The sequence below is a fragment of the Bombina bombina genome, chromosome 11, assembly GCF_027579735.1.
Source record: "Bombina bombina isolate aBomBom1 chromosome 11, aBomBom1.pri, whole genome shotgun sequence".
Lineage (NCBI taxonomy): Eukaryota > Metazoa > Chordata > Amphibia > Anura > Bombinatoridae > Bombina > Bombina bombina.
In genome coordinates, this window is record NC_069509.1 from 179,266,117 (window position 1) to 179,283,269 (window position 17,153).

At 39.9% G+C, this 17,153-nt stretch overlaps 1 protein-coding gene across 1 annotated transcript in view; it reads left to right on the top strand.

Annotated features, from left to right (window-relative positions):
• LOC128641740 (uncharacterized) overlaps window positions 1–17,153 on the top strand; it is a 383,379-nt gene that overhangs the window by 350,388 nt on the left and 15,838 nt on the right. The window contains exons 69-71 of the mRNA XM_053694265.1: window positions 2,381–2,583; window positions 4,185–4,347; window positions 12,598–12,707. Of these exons, the coding sequence (XP_053550240.1) occupies window positions 2,381–2,583; window positions 4,185–4,347; window positions 12,598–12,707 (476 nt within the window). The remainder of the gene's footprint in view (window positions 1–2,380; window positions 2,584–4,184; window positions 4,348–12,597; window positions 12,708–17,153) is intronic.

The following is a 17,153-nucleotide window of genomic DNA, read 5'->3' on the forward strand; positions in this document are numbered from 1 at the left end:
CAATTCAACCCGATCGAGTACGATCGGGTTGATCGACACCCCCCTGCTGGCGGCCGATTGGCTGAGTCACTCTGCAGGGGGTGGCGTTGCACCAGCAGCTCACAAGAGCTGCTGGTGCAATGCTGAATACGGAGAACGTATTGCTCTCCGCATTCAGCGATGTCTGTCGGACCTGATCTGCACTGTTGGATCAGGTCCGACAGACCTTTGATAAATTGGCCTCTCAAGGTAATCACAGAGGTAAATGTGTATTATTATAACTGTGTTGGTTATGCAAAACTGGGGAATGGGTAATTAAGAGATTATCTGTCTTTTAAAACAACAAAAATGATGGTGTTGACTGTCCCTTTAATGATATTGTAGTGCTTATAAGGTAGACAAGTCAAGCTAAATCACAGGATAGACTGTATGCATGGAAAAGTCAAGAAAAAGTTAAAACCTAAGTTTAAATTAGTTTTTATTAATATTTTGTTCCAGTCCATGAGAAGAGCCATGTGAAGCACTTTTCATGTTTGTGTGGGGATTTCAAATCTGACGCCATTCCATTCCATTAGAAAACCTAGTTACAGAGTTATTTTCAATTAGCTTTGAACCAAGTAAAGCACCACCAACACTTTGCACCAACAATATTTGAAAGCGGTATTCCAATCCATTAGAAAAATACTTTTTAAAGATTCTTGTGAGATTTTTGGCCTTTTCAACAGCCTTGTTCTTTTAAAAACTGCTTCTGGCCTCTTTTGAATGGCATCTCACAATTTTGCAAATGCTCAGTTAATAAATAGCAATAATTACCTAGTTTAATAAAATGCTAAAAAATAACTTGTATCTCATTTTTAAATTATAAAACACAACACATTACAATCACCAAAATGTTCACTTGTGCAAGGGATGTTTTAATTAAATTAATTATAAAAGAAAAAGCAAAATAAAATAAAATTGTGAATCGCACATGTCATGAATTGATAGTATTGGTTATAATAAAAATAGTGCATTGATATGTCAGGCAGTCATCGCCATTAGTGATCATCGCCCAATCAGAGTATGATAAAAAGGGACATAGAAGTCAAAATGAGACTTTCTTGATTCAGGTAGACTGTACCTCCATTACTAGATTTTAAGTCTTTATTTTGATATCCTTTGCTGAAGGTTAACATCTTTCTTTAAGAGCATAATGAGGTAGGCAGGTATGTGAACTTGTCTTGGGCACTATATGTTGCTGCCATATAGGGCTCAAGACACAGCATAGTTCTGTGGTGGTAAGGGATGGTATGTGGTGTCAGGATCTTGCAGGTCAATTGTAATGACAGAATAAAGATCTGCCTTATGTCCTAGACATCCTGGAGTGGTCGGGCTATAAAAGTTCATTTTAGACGGTATCAACCTTTAGAAGTTAGATCATGACTTCCCTAAGATGAATTTTCAGATATTATTTAAAGTTAGGAGCATTTGGAGATGATTATCGGATAATCAGAGTAGTTGGTTAGGGAAGGATTTGGAGACACTTTGAATATAGGGGGTTACAAATGGTAGAGGAATTTGCAGGACAGGTTTAGGATTTTAAATAAGATGCAAAGAGGTGATGAGCCAAAGTAGGAAGCAATAGTAAATAGCCAATAAATAAGGTAGAAATGTATGGCAGCAGCAATTTTATTGGATAGAAGGTTGAGAGATTGACAATTTTATTGGAGAGTAGGTTGATGGATTGGTCAGTTTGGATGATTTTGCAGTAGCCACGTTGAAAAGCTGTGAGTGTAATAGTTTGTTGTGTGTCTTGTGAGAAAAAGGAACCTATTGTTTCCTGGGTAAACACATCAGAACTTGGTAATCAAGTGATCATATCGCTGCGGAATCTGTTGGCGCTCTACCGATAATAATAATGTGATCCAGGAGAAAACAGGGTCTAGTACACATCCATTCAACAGGCTTGGATTATGGTGTAATACTGTAGTTAGCAATAGTTAGATAGATTTCAGATACTGGTGTTTTGGTCAAACAAACAATCAGGAAAATATTATTATTTGATAAATTGTTATTTAAGTGGTGGGACACCATCTAGCTGGAAATGGTGGAGGGGCAGATAGTAGCATGATTTTTTTAATGTAAACAGATAGTTTAGATGAGCTAGATAAGGTTATCATCAAACAGAGATTGTAGAACCAGAGAAGACCTTTTAACGAGTGGTAGGAGTTAGATTACTCTATGGCTGTGTCACAGAAATAATTGTACAGATCTTGTACCAAGCTAAAAGATGAATGAATACAGTCCTTTCCAGAACTATACTTATGACTGCATGTGCAGTGAGGTTATTCTGTCTTCTTCCGATGTTGCCTTAAAACATGTTACATTTTTAACTGACTGTTTTTTTTTCCTTGCAACTTAGACCATGCACTGTTGATTGGCCATAAACATGTTTTGACTTTTGATGGACATATGGTTGACTTGAATTCAAAATGCAGTCTGTTGTTGGCTAAAGACTTTTCAAATGACACATTTACTGTGATACTGAATCAGGGAACCAGTGAACAGAGATCTCTTCATGTTGAAATGAATAAGGTTGCGCTTGACATATATCCTGGGATGAAGGTAATAATACAGTTATTTAATTGCTAATGACAGTAAAATTATGATTTTTGAAGTTTAATGTCACCATTTGTTATTCTACCTTTATAAATAAAATTGATGCTGGAAATCTTGAGTAAAAAGTAGCAATACACTGAAAATATTTTGGTTTAGTATTTTTTAAAAAAAAATACATAAGTAATGTTTTGTTCTTCTACATATATTGAACTGTTCCTTATTAAACAAGCCAGTTGGAGGCAGTTAAAGAACACGTTCCTTATGTTTACCTCTAGAAAGAGATTCAATGAGTGGAGTTTTTTTAATTAAATATTAAATATGAATAAAAATTAAAACTGATGCTCATTAAATAGTGAATGTTGTATGGTCGATAGTGAACCCCATGACTATAGGGGATGTGTATAAAATATCCCCTGCATCTTCTCTAGAGTGCGATAGATGATTTCCACAAGAACTACCAGGTTTTAGATTTGCTCTGTAGTTGTTCGAGACGGGAGAAAGGGGATACAAAATGGTGTGGAGTCAGACAAGTTGTTCTTTACATAATGTGAGGAGGTGAATTCTATAAGTCAACACCATGAGAATGTGTGGTGCAGGAGAGTTCTTCATAATATTTTATTTCACAGTTTATTTATTTTTATTATTATTTCGAAAAATGAGCATGTAATCAATATTATTATTATGTTCAGACTTAGGGGCCTGAATTATCAAACTCTGGCGGACATGATACGCTGTAGGGAGTTGGCCCCATTCGGGGCATAGTAAATCGGCCCCTTAGTCTAAAGAAACCTATATCTTAAAGGATGTAAAATTTCTCATATGATAAAGGGTCTGTTTCTGAGCACACACACAACATCCACAATGTCCCATCCATGTAACACTGTTGTTAGGCACTTCCTTCTAGTGTTCATTGGTTGTTAGGCACCTCATGCTAATGTTAATTGGCTGTTAGGCAGCGCCTGTCAATGCTCATTGGCTGTTATGCACTTTTTGCTAATGTTCATTGGTTGTTACACACGTCCTGCTAATGTTAATTGGCTGTAAGGCACTTCCTGCAAAGGTTGACCAAAACCATGTTTGCCTAATAGCTAAAGAAACTATAGCTAAATAAAACAACAGATACAGGTATGTTTGTGCAATGTTAAATTTTAAACTTATTTTACTTCACATTTTTAGGGGGGGAAAGGTAATCGCCATGTTTAATTGTTGCTCTTGTATAGAAAATAAATAAGTGCTGCCTCTTTTTAAAGGGCCATTATAGTAAAAAAAAAAATTACTTGCATGTAATTTTGATTATATTGGCCCTGTACCAATATGTGTTTAACCACCTCTGATCCAATCAGTAGCTCTAGTTACACAGCTGGGCCGTGTGACTAGCACTTGACATTGCAGGGTCTCTAGTCTAAAATTGCATTCATGAATTCGAGTCTTCCATTCTAACATTACGTGTTAGTGAATAAATCACCTGTATCTCTGTGCTCCCTTATAAAGGATAACACTGTATATCTTGGTGTTTTGCTATAGAAAACTATGGCAAAATGTGCCATTATCACAAAACACTTCTGCATTTTCTGTAAATAATATTAATATTCCTGTGTTTTTTATAGATAGAAGAGAACTGCCAGAATGTTGACCTTCCTTTATCTAAAAATGGTATTACAATAAAAAAAGATGCCAATAAAATTGAAGTGTCCAATCAAGTAGGAGTCTCAGTGCAATGTGACATTCACCATGACGTGTGTAGTGTGACACTGCAAGGCTGGCATCATGGTAAGCTTCATGTGAGAAATATACTTTATTCTATGAGATGGGGGAGCACCCAGTGTGATTAAAGGGATAATACATTCAAAAAGAAAATGTATGCTTACCTGATAAATGTATTTCTTCTTAGACACGATGAGTCCATGGATCATCTTCATTACTTATGGGATATTCCCCTCCTGGTCAGCAGGAGGAGGCAAAGCGCACCACAGCAGAGCTGTTAAATAGCGCCTCCCTTCCCTCCCACTCCAGTCATTCGACCGAAGTTAGGAAGAGAAAGGAAAAGTCAAGGTGCAGAGGTGTCTGAAGTTTACAAAAAATAACAACCTGTCTTAAAAGAACAGGGCGGGCTGTGGACTCATCGTGTCTAAGAAGAAATAAATTTATCAGGTAAGCATAAATTTTCTTTTCTTCCTAAAGATACAAGTCCACGGATCATCTTCATTACTTATGGGATACAATACCCAAGCTAGAGGACACAGATGATACGGGAGGAACAAGACAGGGAACCTTGAAGAAGCCTTTCTCCCAAAAGCAGCCTCAGCCGAGGCAAAATTATCAATTTTGTAAAATTTAGAAAAAGCGTTTAGAGAGGACCAAGCTGCAGCCTTGCAAATCTGTTCCACAGAAGCTTCCTTCTTGAATGCCCATGAGGAAGAAAACAGTCCTCGTGGAATAAGCCGTAACTCTCCCTGGAGGCTGCTGTCCAGCAGTCTCATATGCAAAACGTATAATACTCTTCAGCCAAAAAGAAAGAAGTAGCCATAGCTTTCTGTCCCTTGCGTTTTCCTGAGAAAACCACAAACAAAGAAGACTGACGAAAGTCCTTAGGCGCCTGCAGGCAAAACTTTAAAGCACAGACCACGTCCAAATTGTGCAAATGTTTTTCTGTCTAGAAGAAGGATTAGGGCACAAGGAAGGCACAACAATCTCCTGATTAATGTTCCGATCAGAAATAACCTTAGGAAGAAATCCTAAGTTAGTCCATAAAAAAACCTTATCTGAATGGAAATAGGAGAAGGAGACTCATACTGTAAAGCCGAGAGCTCTGACACTCTCCAAGCTAAGGAGATATCAACCAAGAAATAAAACTTTCCAAGATAACAACTCAATATTTTAGGAAAGAACAGGCTCAAACGGAGTCCCTTGAAGAACTCCGAGAACTAGATTCAAACTCCATGGAGGGATAACTGGTTTGAACACAGTCCTGATCAAGGCCTGACAAAATGTTTGTACATCTGGCACATCTGCCAGAGGTTAAAGTAACAAAAAATAGAGAAAGACAAAGTCTTTACCCTTTGGAAACTTGACGTTAAACCTTCCTACAAATCCTCTTGGAGAGAAGACAAAAGTCTACAAATCCACACTCTACTCCACGAGGAGCCCATGGATTCACACCAATAGAGATATTTACAGCATAGCTTATGACAAATTTGTCTAATGACAAGCTTCATCCAATCTCCAAGCAGTTAGCTTCAGATAAACCAGAGTTGGGAGAAGGAGAGGCCCTTGAATGATAAGGACCTTCCTCAATGGAAATCTCCAAGGTGTCAGGGAAGACATGTCCACCAGATCTGCATACCAAACCTACGAGGCGAAACCGGCGCTTAGAGGATCACCGATGCCCTCTCCTGCATGGTTCGAGCAATGACCCGAGGAAGAAAAGCAAACAGAGGAAAAAGCTAGAGAACACCTCCAGATGGAGTTCTAAAAGATCTGGGAAGCATTCCAAACAACAGGGTTGTGCAGGGATCTGAACCTGTGGCTATGTGAATGCTACTCTGTTTGTGTGTGTGTTGAGCCACAGCCAGTTTTCCTCTGAACGAAAGGTCTGTCTGCTCAGGAAAACCGCCTCCCAGTTGTTCCACCCCTGTGGATTGCCGACAGGCAGCAAGAATGGGCCTCTACCCACTGAATTATTTTGGATACCTCTGTCATCGTTAAGGAACTCCTCGTTCCTCCCTGATGAGTGATGTAAGTCACCGACGTCATTTTTAACAACTGGAACCTGATAAACTGGACCAAGACTAACTGAGGCAAGGCCAGAAGAACAATGTAGATCGCACTCAGCTCCAGAATGCTAATAGGAGAACAGACTCAGGCTGAGTCCCTATGCCCTTAAGGAGCCCCAGACCGCTCCCCATCCTAGAAGGCTGGCATCTATTGTCCCAACATCCAATATTGTCTCTGGATCATGTTTCCCAGGGAACCTGCTTCGCAGACTATCACCATTGAAGAGAATCCCTTGTCGTCTGCTCCAGTAGAATTTGAAGATACAAACTTGTATAATCTGATTCATTGTGCTTACTGCAGAGATCTGAAATAGAACCGATCACACAAGATGAGGTCCATTACCGCCATCATAAACCCGATCACCACCATGCACTGAGCCCCCAAAGGCCAAGGGGTGATCTGAATGACTAGACAAGTATAGATAATCTCTGATTTCCTGACATCCTGTCAGAAAAATCTGCATTGACATGAAATCTATTACAATTCCCAGAAAGGTACCTTTGTGCATTGGGCTAAGGAACTCCTTTCCAAAATTACCTTCCACCCGAGAAATCGCGGGAAGGATAAGAAATCTAGCTTTCTGAAAGAATGGTGCCTGGACTAGGATGTCGTCCAGATAGGGCGCCACTGCAATGCCCCTTAACCAAAGCACCGCCAACAGTGATCTCAGAGCCTTTGTGAAAAGCTCTGAAAGCTGTGGCAAGACCGAAAGGAAGAGCCCCCGAACTGAAAGCATTTGTCCAAAAAGGCAAAGCTTAGAACTTGAAACAATTCTTGTGAATGATACATAAAAGTCTGCATCCTTAAAACCCACTGTTGTCAAAATTGACTCTCTAGGATCAAGGGCAGAAAGGAACTAATAGTTTCCATCTGAAAGGACAGTAAACTAAGAAATTTGTTTAGACTCTTGAGATCTAAAAAGTAGTCTACAAGTTCCCTCTCTTTTTTTGGGAACCACAAACTGATTGGGATAAAACCCCCCCGACCCTGTACCTGTATTGGAACTGGAACAATCACTCCCAGAACTGAGAAGACTCCTACGCAGTGTAAGAACGTCTCTCCAGTTTGTCTGATCTTCAGATAATCTTAAAAGCAGAAACCTGCCTCCGGGAGGAAAACTTCTGAACTCTAACTCGTATCCCTGGGACACTATTATCTATTGCCCAGGAATCCAGAACATCTCAAATCCAAGCCTGAGCAAAAAAGGAAAGTCTGCCCCCTACAAGATCCGGTCCCGGATCTGTGGCATGATGACCTTCATGCTGGGTTAGATTCAACCACAGGCTATTTGTATCAATTTTCTTTTCTTTTTTTTTTTTTTGAGATTATTTCCGTCAAGTCAGGTCTCAACAAGGCCTTCCCCTTGTCAGAAATCGTTAAAAGCTTAGACTTAGAGCACACATCCATAGAACAAGGCTCTAACCATAAAGGCTCTGTGAGCTGGAATAGAGAAACCTGAAACCAATGCTCCCAGTTTGATAACTTGAAGGGAAAAATTTGAAATAAAGGAATTAGCCAACTTGAAAAACTTCAATCCCATCCTGGATTTCATCCAGGGGAGTTTCCGATTTAGCAGCATCAGATCAAGTATCAAACCAATATGTCGTCGCACTAATGACAGTAGCAAAGTACACAGCTGGTTACCATTGAAAACCCTGGTGTACATCCCCCTTTCTAATTTTTGTCGCTAGGACCTTTGAGAACCCACAATCCTCTAAAAGTATAATAGTTCTCATAGCTATGCTGGCAACTCTCCTTAGACCCTAGGGAAAGTATGTGCCAAACTCCCTAGCTGAGTTAACTATGGGGAACATGTTCTTAATAAATGTTTTCTACCTCGTGTGAAAACCTATAAATATATGAAATGTAAAGAAACTCCAAGAGGAGTATTAGAGGATGTGCAGAGCACTGCATGTGGGCCATAAACATTTTTTGGGACTCTACAGGAGAAATTGTGGCATAAATTGACTGTAGTGAAGAGACTCCCAAACAGCAAAAAGCCTTATAAGGGAAAATCTTTTATTAAAAATTTTCACATAAAAAAAACATTACTGTCTCTTTATTCACAAGTAACTCATTTTTGTGTGCACTAGTTTTATCCTAAAACACAAAGGATGGGATAAACAAATAAACAGTTGAAATTATTGTAATAAAGATCAACAGCCAAATACACACTGTCACCTTCAATTTTAAAACAAAACTCTGTTTTGTTTCATAATCGTTGCTAAAGAAAAAGATACATTAGTACACAAATATTGAGCACTGACTTAACCTCAGTGAAATCTTGCTGAGGTGCCCAATGCTCGTTCACCCTGAGAACTGTGTGACCCAAAAACAGATCCGGAGCGCAGTTGTAGAGCTATCACTAACAGATGTGAAGAGTACTACGTTAGCACAAAAACTGCTCTATCTTCCGATAAAGTGAGTGCAGCCTAAGACGGCCTCAAACCTAGCTCTGCCCCTCGTGGGCATGACAACACACATCGCAGCATATAGAGAACGTAATTGCGCTTCTGAAAAAATCTGCGCCAAAATATAACCCCGCCCTTCGTGGGTGTAATAATACACGCTTTCCCGGTTGCCATTTTATCATATAGACAGACTACCGGGAGAAACTGTACTAGTAAACCTGGCAATTGTAATACCAAATGAACGGTATAAGGGAGCAATGCCTATTAAAAATATAAATCATGCAGATTAGCCTCTCTCTGTCTAACAAGCATATTTCCTTCAGTTCTGTGCAAATGCCCCCAGAAGCCACACTCCTGAGCCCCAGTGCCTGCCATTACCATGCTGTCACATAACCCTCCTTTAAATATATATAGGAGATATATGTCCCAGTAAAAGTGCTATACTCCTCTGTCCTGAAACCTCCTTATTGCTTCAGACCCAGGATAAAAAGCCAGCACTTACCTTTGTATTCTGCCCGACAGCAGGGCAGCTCAGCAGGTTTAGGAGGTCCTCTCCCTCCCATAGCCCTGTGGAGAAAGATAAAGCCTGAGTAATCTTGCTTAGGCCATCAGGGTTAGGGCAGCATAAATGTATGGGAGGCGCAGTGAGAATTATGTCCCACCAGTTCCCATTGCTCTAAAGCCACCAAAAGCTCTACTGTAGAGACTGATATGGACTACGGCTACACCCTAGAATAAAGCAGCACTCTCTGGCACTACTTTAAAAATAATAAACTCTTGATTGAAAAATCTAATCTAACACCTCACTTCCTATCACTAACGTAGGCAAAGAGAATGACTGGAGTGGGAGGGAAGGGAGGAGCTATTTAACAGTTCTGCTGTGGTGCTCTTTGCCTCCTCCTGCTGACCAGGAGGTGAATAACCCATAAGTAATGAAGAGGATTCGTGGACTCATTGTGTCTTTAAGAGGAAAGTAATATTTCATTCAAACAGAGCATGCAATTTTAAATAAAATCTCAATTTACTTTCATAATAACATTTTTGGTATCCTTAGTTGAAGGAATACCTAGGTATGCTCAGGAGCAGCAATGCACTGCTGGGAGTTAGCTGAATATGTCAGTTAAGCCAATGACAAAAGGTAGCCCCCAGTAGTGCTCTGTGTCCCTAAGCCTATCTAGATATGATTTTCAACAAAGGATACTGAGAGAAAATATCAAAATTGTCATAGAAGTGAATTGCAGTTTTTATTTAAAATGCATTTTCTGTTTTAATGATAATAGTTTACTAGCTTTACTGAATCCTGCTCCTTTTAAATGAACTTTAATTTGTGAGATAATAGATACAAATTCCACTAAAAGATGTATTCTGTTTTACAGTCTACCTATTGTTGTTAGATATTTTAAAAGGGACATTAAACTTCTGGGTACAGTTACTACTTACCATATTATTGTTTATTCCTCCTGTACTTGCAGCAATCTTCAAAGATGTTCTCTTATTTTAACCCTTTAAAAGTGCTGTTTAGTGACATTCTGCATCTTCACCCTGGGAGCCACCATCTTGGAACTTAAGTATTCTTATACCATGTGACAGAAGCAGTGCACAGTCACAGTTCAGTGATATTGTTGTCTTCTTGACTAGCCGTATCATTTACTTCACTTTACTGTGCACAATACAGAGCAGGAGCCGTATATTTGCAGTGGCTGCATCTCTCTATATAACTCCTGAGATCTTTTTATATTTGTTATGTAACTTTAAAACTGTGTACAACAGATGCAATCATGTAACTCTTCTGCCTCTTATTGTGCAAACTAATCCAAAGTGCAACGTACAGCTCTCAAAAAAACGCAAACTTCACTGATCTGTGAAAGTACACTTCTTCTGTCACAGGATGTAACAATCCCACAATACAAGATGGCGGGGCCCAGTTAAAAGATTCAGAGCTTTGCCAACTGCTAAACAGGTTACAGGAGGAAAACAAATCAATATAGTGAGTAGTAAACATGTCACTTTATTTGTACTTAGCAGTTTAATGTCATTGTGGAATGGTGTATTTAAAATGGACACAGTACTCAATTTCTGTCCTCCATATATAGTCTTGTACTTCCTGTTATTTCTACAAATGCTCATTGGCTGATAGGAACTTCCTGTTTCTGCTCATTAGTAGGAAGTACCAATAAGCATTACTAGAACATGCAAAACAGATACAGGTATATTAGTTTAACTTTAAGGATGTTTAAATGCTGTTGGTTTTTGAACTTTAATTAAAATTACATCTATAGCATATTGTACTAAATATTAGATATATTAGATAGTCATACAAACATTCCTTATATTAGAAACTAAATAGCGCACATTTGCGTTCAAGTTTTATCTTCTGTCGGTTTGGATTTAGCAATACTGAAAATTAAACAAACAGCTTAAAGGGACACTCAAGTCAAAATTAAACTTTCATGATTCAGATAGACCAGCAATTTTAAACAACTTTCCAATTTACTTCCAACAACAAAATGTGCTTTTTTTTATATTTACACTTTTTGAGTCACCAGGTCCTACTGAGCATGTGCAAGAAGTCATAGAATATATGTATATGCATTTGTGATTGGCTGTTGGCTGTCACATGATACAGGAGGAATGGAAATAGACATAACTTTGAAAATTGTCAGGAAAAAAAAAAAAATCTACTACTCATTAGAAGTTAAGACTAAGGGGCCGTATTATCATGCTGCGAAAGCAGCAATTTCCGCGTGAGCCTTCAGGCTCGCCGGAAACAAAAGTCAAGAAGTAACGGTCGTAAGAGAGCTGCTTCTTAACTCATCTGCCACCTCTGAGGTGGCGGATAGCAATCATCCCAATCAGACACCTCCTCCTAGCGGCCGAAATGCTTGTGCAATGATAAATGCTAACAGCATATATCGATGTCGGGCGGACATGATCCGCTGCGGTGGATCATGTGCGCCCAACAATTGATAAATCGGCTCCAAAGTGCTATTTCATTGTCTTTATCATCAATTTACTGTATTGACTGGTCATTGTGATTACTGTGGGCAGATAGATTTTTAGGGCTTTATTCGGCAGCTTCCCTAATCTTAAAGGGACAGTCTAGTCAAAATTAAACTTTCAGGATTCAGATAGAGTATGGAATTTTAAACAATTTTCCAATTTACTTTTATCATCAAATTTGCCTTGTTCTCTTGGTACTCTTTGTTGAAAGCTAAACCTAGGTAGGTTCATATGCTAATTTCTAAGCCTTTGAAGGCCGCCTCTTATCTCAGTGCATTTTGACATTTGTTCACAACTATTTCATGTGTGCCATATAGATAACATTGTGCTCACTCCCGTGGAGTTACCTAGGAGTCAGCACTGATTGGCTAAAATGCAAGTCTGTCAAAAAAAAAAATGAGTTAAGGGGGCAGTCTGCAGAGGCTTATAAACAAAGGTAATCACATAGGTAAAAATTATATTAATATAACCGTGTTGGTTTTGCAATGGGTAATAAAGAGATTATTTTTTAAAACAAATATTTTCAAGCAGACTGTCCCTTTAAGTAGTTGCGACACTACACTATATACACCACTGTAAATAATATCAAGCATTCCATCTGCTTGCACCTGCCCTTGACCCACAGTAATGTTCTGTACACTATACCCTATGATAACATCAGTGTGTACTATGCAGTGCCCTCATCTTCTGTATCATTCCAGTCATTGAATAGATTTTTAGCTCCCAGATCCTCTAGAATGAATGCATTTACGGCTTTTGTGTTTTCTCATGTACTCATTGTGCCTTGCACCACCGAATACGCTAGTGCTCTGTAAATAAACTATAATTATTGCAGGAGTCTCGGCTGGTCTGTTTGGCACCAATGACAATGAAGCACAGAATGATTTTCTGCTACCGGATCACTCTCACACAAACAGCTCACAGGATTTCTTGCTCAGGTGGCAGGTATTCGTACGCATGTCATTTTATCTCTCCATATATCATGTACTTAGGTTTGTGTATTAGTAAACTGAGAACTGAACAGCTGGATAGAATAGGGGTCGATTTATCAAAAGCTTCGACCCCCTACGACTGCAGGTTCTCACAAGAGAGCCTGCAGTCCGTATTTAAAATAGCGGTCATCAGACCACTGCCTCCCTAACCGGGGAGATTGACAGCTCCTGCCCGCATGTGATTGGCTGTGCCCGGGCAGGGGGCGGTGTTGCGCAAGAGCACAAAATTGCGTTATTGTACAATGCTGAATTCCGGCAGTGGAATTCAACCCACCAGAGGTGATCTGCGGCGGACAGGGGCGCGTATGTATGCCCCTGTCCGCTGCTGCTTGATAATAGACCCCTTAGTATCTGTCTGAGGCTATGTAAATAAATATTAATGACAAGATGTTTGCCAAGAAAATGGAGTGTTAAAAAAAAATAAAAAAAATTGAGAGCTGAAAATCTACTTAACCCACCTAGCCAGCTCAATCCCTACTTCTAAAACTAGATATGAAGATACGTTTTGATGCTGCAGCTATGTATTTGTTACCTTTTCAGGTGAACAGCTTCATGTAGTATCTGATCCTATAGTCAGATTTTTCAAGATTGCTATATTTTATCGCCAGACTTCTTGTAAAACATGGGCGTCAGATTTTAGCGATTTGTGTCTGGTATGTCTCCTAGGCGGAGATATCACATTGCTATAGTCACAACAGTGTGTGTGAAAAAGAAATGCCAACCATTTGGATGACAGTGGGCTCCCAAATATAGTAGGCCTATTAACCCTAACCACAAGCTGACCTATGATCGCAAGATTCACCTTATTTGTTATGTCATTGGCTCTAGGATCTTAGTTTACTTGAGTTGTTCTTCAGCTACATTATTTTTAAAGTTTTCCATTATGATCTACTTTGTGGAACAGAAAATATAGTAATATAAATTAAAGTGGGACTAAAATACACTATGTGTGCAGAAAAAAAAAAAAGTGTAGCGAGACTTGTTGGGTGTTTTGTTTTCTCTCCACTTTTTGTGATCCATTGAAGTCTAAGGGGACGATTTATTAAGGGCCGAATGGCCCTAAATGCCCCTGTTCAGGCTCCATGGAAAACAAAATGTATGCTTACCTGATAAATGTCTTTCTTTCCGGATATGGTGAGGCTACAATGTCATCAATTACTGTTGGGAATATCACTCCTGGCCACAATTCCCAGTCATTCGACCGAAGGAAAATGGAAGCAAGGAATAATACAAAGATGTAGAGGTGCCTGAGGTTTAGTCAAAATTAACCATCTTAAATTTATGGGTGGGGTAGTGGACTCACCATATCCGGAAATAAAAAATGTATCAGGTAAGCATAAATTTTGTTTTCTTTCCTAAGATATGGTGAGTCCACGACGTCATCAATTACTGTTGGGTACCAATACCCAAGCTAGAGGACACAGATGAATAGGGAGAGATAACAAGACAGGCAGACCTTAACAGAAGGCACCACCGCTTGAAGAACATTTCTCCCAAAAGAAGCCTCAGCCGAGGCAAAAGTATCAAATTTGGAAAAAGTATGTGAGAGAGGACCAAGTTGCAGCCTTGCAAATCTGTCCCACAGAAGCTTCATTTTTAAAAGCCCAAGACGACAAAACAACCCTAGTGGAATGAGCTGTTATTCTCTCAGGAGGCTGCTGTCCAGCAGTCTCATAAGCAAAACGGATCGAATTTCTCAACCAGAGAGAAAGAGAGGCAGCAGTAGCTTTCTGACCTTTATGCTTTCCAGAGAAACAAACCAACAGGGCAGAGGATTGACAAAAATCCTAAGTCGCCTGTAGGTAGAAATTTAGAGCATTCACAACATCCAAGTTGTGCAACAAACGTTCCTTATGAGAAGAAGGATTAGGACATAGAGAAGAAAACAACAATTTCCTAATTAAAGTGATGGTAAACTCTCCCCTTTTTAAAATCAGATCTGGAATGTAAGCGCTATTTTAGATGGAGTTTAATTCATTAGCTGTAATGAAGATGCGCTATAACTTAGTTATTAATATAGAAATGAAATTCAAATACCCCACGTTACACTACCCACTTCAAAAGTCAATTTTCCTGTCAGCTAAATGATTGAATTACTCTCCAATCAATGCTCTAGCTACAACAAAAGTGCCATATGGGGAGAGCGCTGATTGGACAACAATTCAATCTGTTAGCTCACAGAAAATTTTACTTTTGAAGTGGGCGGAGGAGCATGCAGTATTTGAATTGCATATCTATAATAAAAAGCATGTTATACTGCATCTTCATTACAGCTAATTAATTAAACTCCATCTAAAATAGCGCTTACATTCCAGATCTGATTTTAAAAAGGGGAGAGTTTACCATCACTTTAAGATTATTATCAGAAACCACTTTAGGTAGAAAACCCAACTTTGTACGAAGAACAGCCTTATCAGCGTGAAAAATAAGATAAGGTGAATCACACTGCAAGGCTGAGAGTTCTGAGACTCTCTGAGCAGAAGTAGCAATAAGAAACAAAACCTGCCAAGATAACTTAATATCTATGGAATGTAAAGGCTCAAACGGAGCCTGTTGCAAACCCCTAAGAACTAAGTTAAAGCTCCAACAAGGAGCAACCAACTTAAAGACAGGCCTGATTCTGACCAGGGCCTGACAAAAGGTTTGAACATCTGGCACATCTGCCAGACGCTTATGAAATTAAACAGATAAGCCGAAATCGGACCCTTCAGAGAACTGGCTGACAAACCTTTCTCCAGTCCTTCCTGGAGAAAAGATAAAATCTTAGGAATCCTGACCCTACTCCAAGAGTAGCCCTTAGATTCGCAACAATAAAGATATTTACGCCATATCTTATGGTAAATCTTTCTAGAAACAGGCTTGTGAGCCTGAATCATGATCTCAATGACGGACTCAGAAAAACCACGCTTACACAACACTAAGCGTTCAATCTCCAAGCAGTCAGCCTCAGAGAAATGAGATTTGGATGAAGGAATGGACCCTGAGTTAGAAGGCCCTTCCTCAGAGGCAGCTTCCATGGTGGAAGAGATGACATCTACACTAGATCTGCATACCAGTTCCTGTGAGGCCACGCAGGAGCTATTAGAATTACCGGTGCAATCTCCAGTTTGATACAAGCAATGACTTGTGGAAGGAGAGCAAACGGTGGAAACAGGTATGCTAGATTGAAAATCCAAGGTAAAGCAAGAGCATCTATCAGGACAGCCTGAGGATCTCTCGACCTTGAACCGTTCCTCAGAAGCTTAGCGTTCTGTTGAGACGCCATCAGATCTGACTCCGGCATCCTTCATTTGAGGGTAAACCTCGAGAACACCTCCGGATGTAATGCCCACACCCGGGATGAAAAGTCTGTTCAGAAAATCCGCCTCCCAGTTGTCTACTCCTGGAATGTGGATGGCAGATAGACAATTGTTTGCTTCCGCCCACTGAATAATCCGAGCCACTTCCTTCATGGCTAAGGAACTCCGTGTTCCTCCCTTGTTGTTGATGTAAGCCACTGAGATGTTATTGTCCGATTGGAATCTGATAAACCAGGCTAAGGACAACTGAGGCCACGCTATCAGAGCAATGTAAATCACTCAATTCCAAGATATTTATGGGGAGAGCAGACTCCTCCCGAGTCCATAGACCTTGCACTTTAAATGAGTCCCAGACTGCTCCCCAGGCCAGCAAGCTTGCGTCCGTGGTTACAATGATCCAAGAAGGTCTCCAGAAGCATGTGTCTCAAGACAGATACTCCTAAGAACCCCACCACGGAAGAGAGTCCCTCGTCAACTATGTCCCTCGTCAACTTGATCTAGATCTATCCTCTGAGACAGATCCGAATGATCCCGTTCCATTGTCTGAGCATGCATAACTATAAAGCTCTGAAATGGAATTGAGCAAAGGAATGATGTCCATGGAAGCAACCATCAGACCAATTACCTCCATACAGTGAGCTACTGACGGCCAAACAGTACTCTGAAGAGAGAGGCAAGAATCTTGGATTTTCTGACCTCTGTCAGAAAAATATTCATAGATAGGGAATCTATTATGCTCCCTAAGAAAACCACCCTTGTAGCTGGAATAAGGCAACTCTTTTCCAGATTCACTTTCCATCCGTGGGAATGTAGAATAGACAAGAAGATCTCTGTATGAGAGTTTGCTTGTTGAAAAGATTGCGCCTGAACCAATATGTCCTCCAGGTAAGGCACCGCTGCAATTCCCCGAGCCCTGATCACTGCCAAGAGAGCCCCCAGAATCTTTGAAAATATTTTGGAAGCTGTCGCAAGGCCAAACGGAAGAGCCACAAACTGAAAGTGTTTGTCTAGAAAGGCAAATCTCAGGTACTTGTGATGATCCCTGTAAATGGGAACATGAAGATACGCATCCTTCAGGTCTATGGTCGTCATAAACTGAC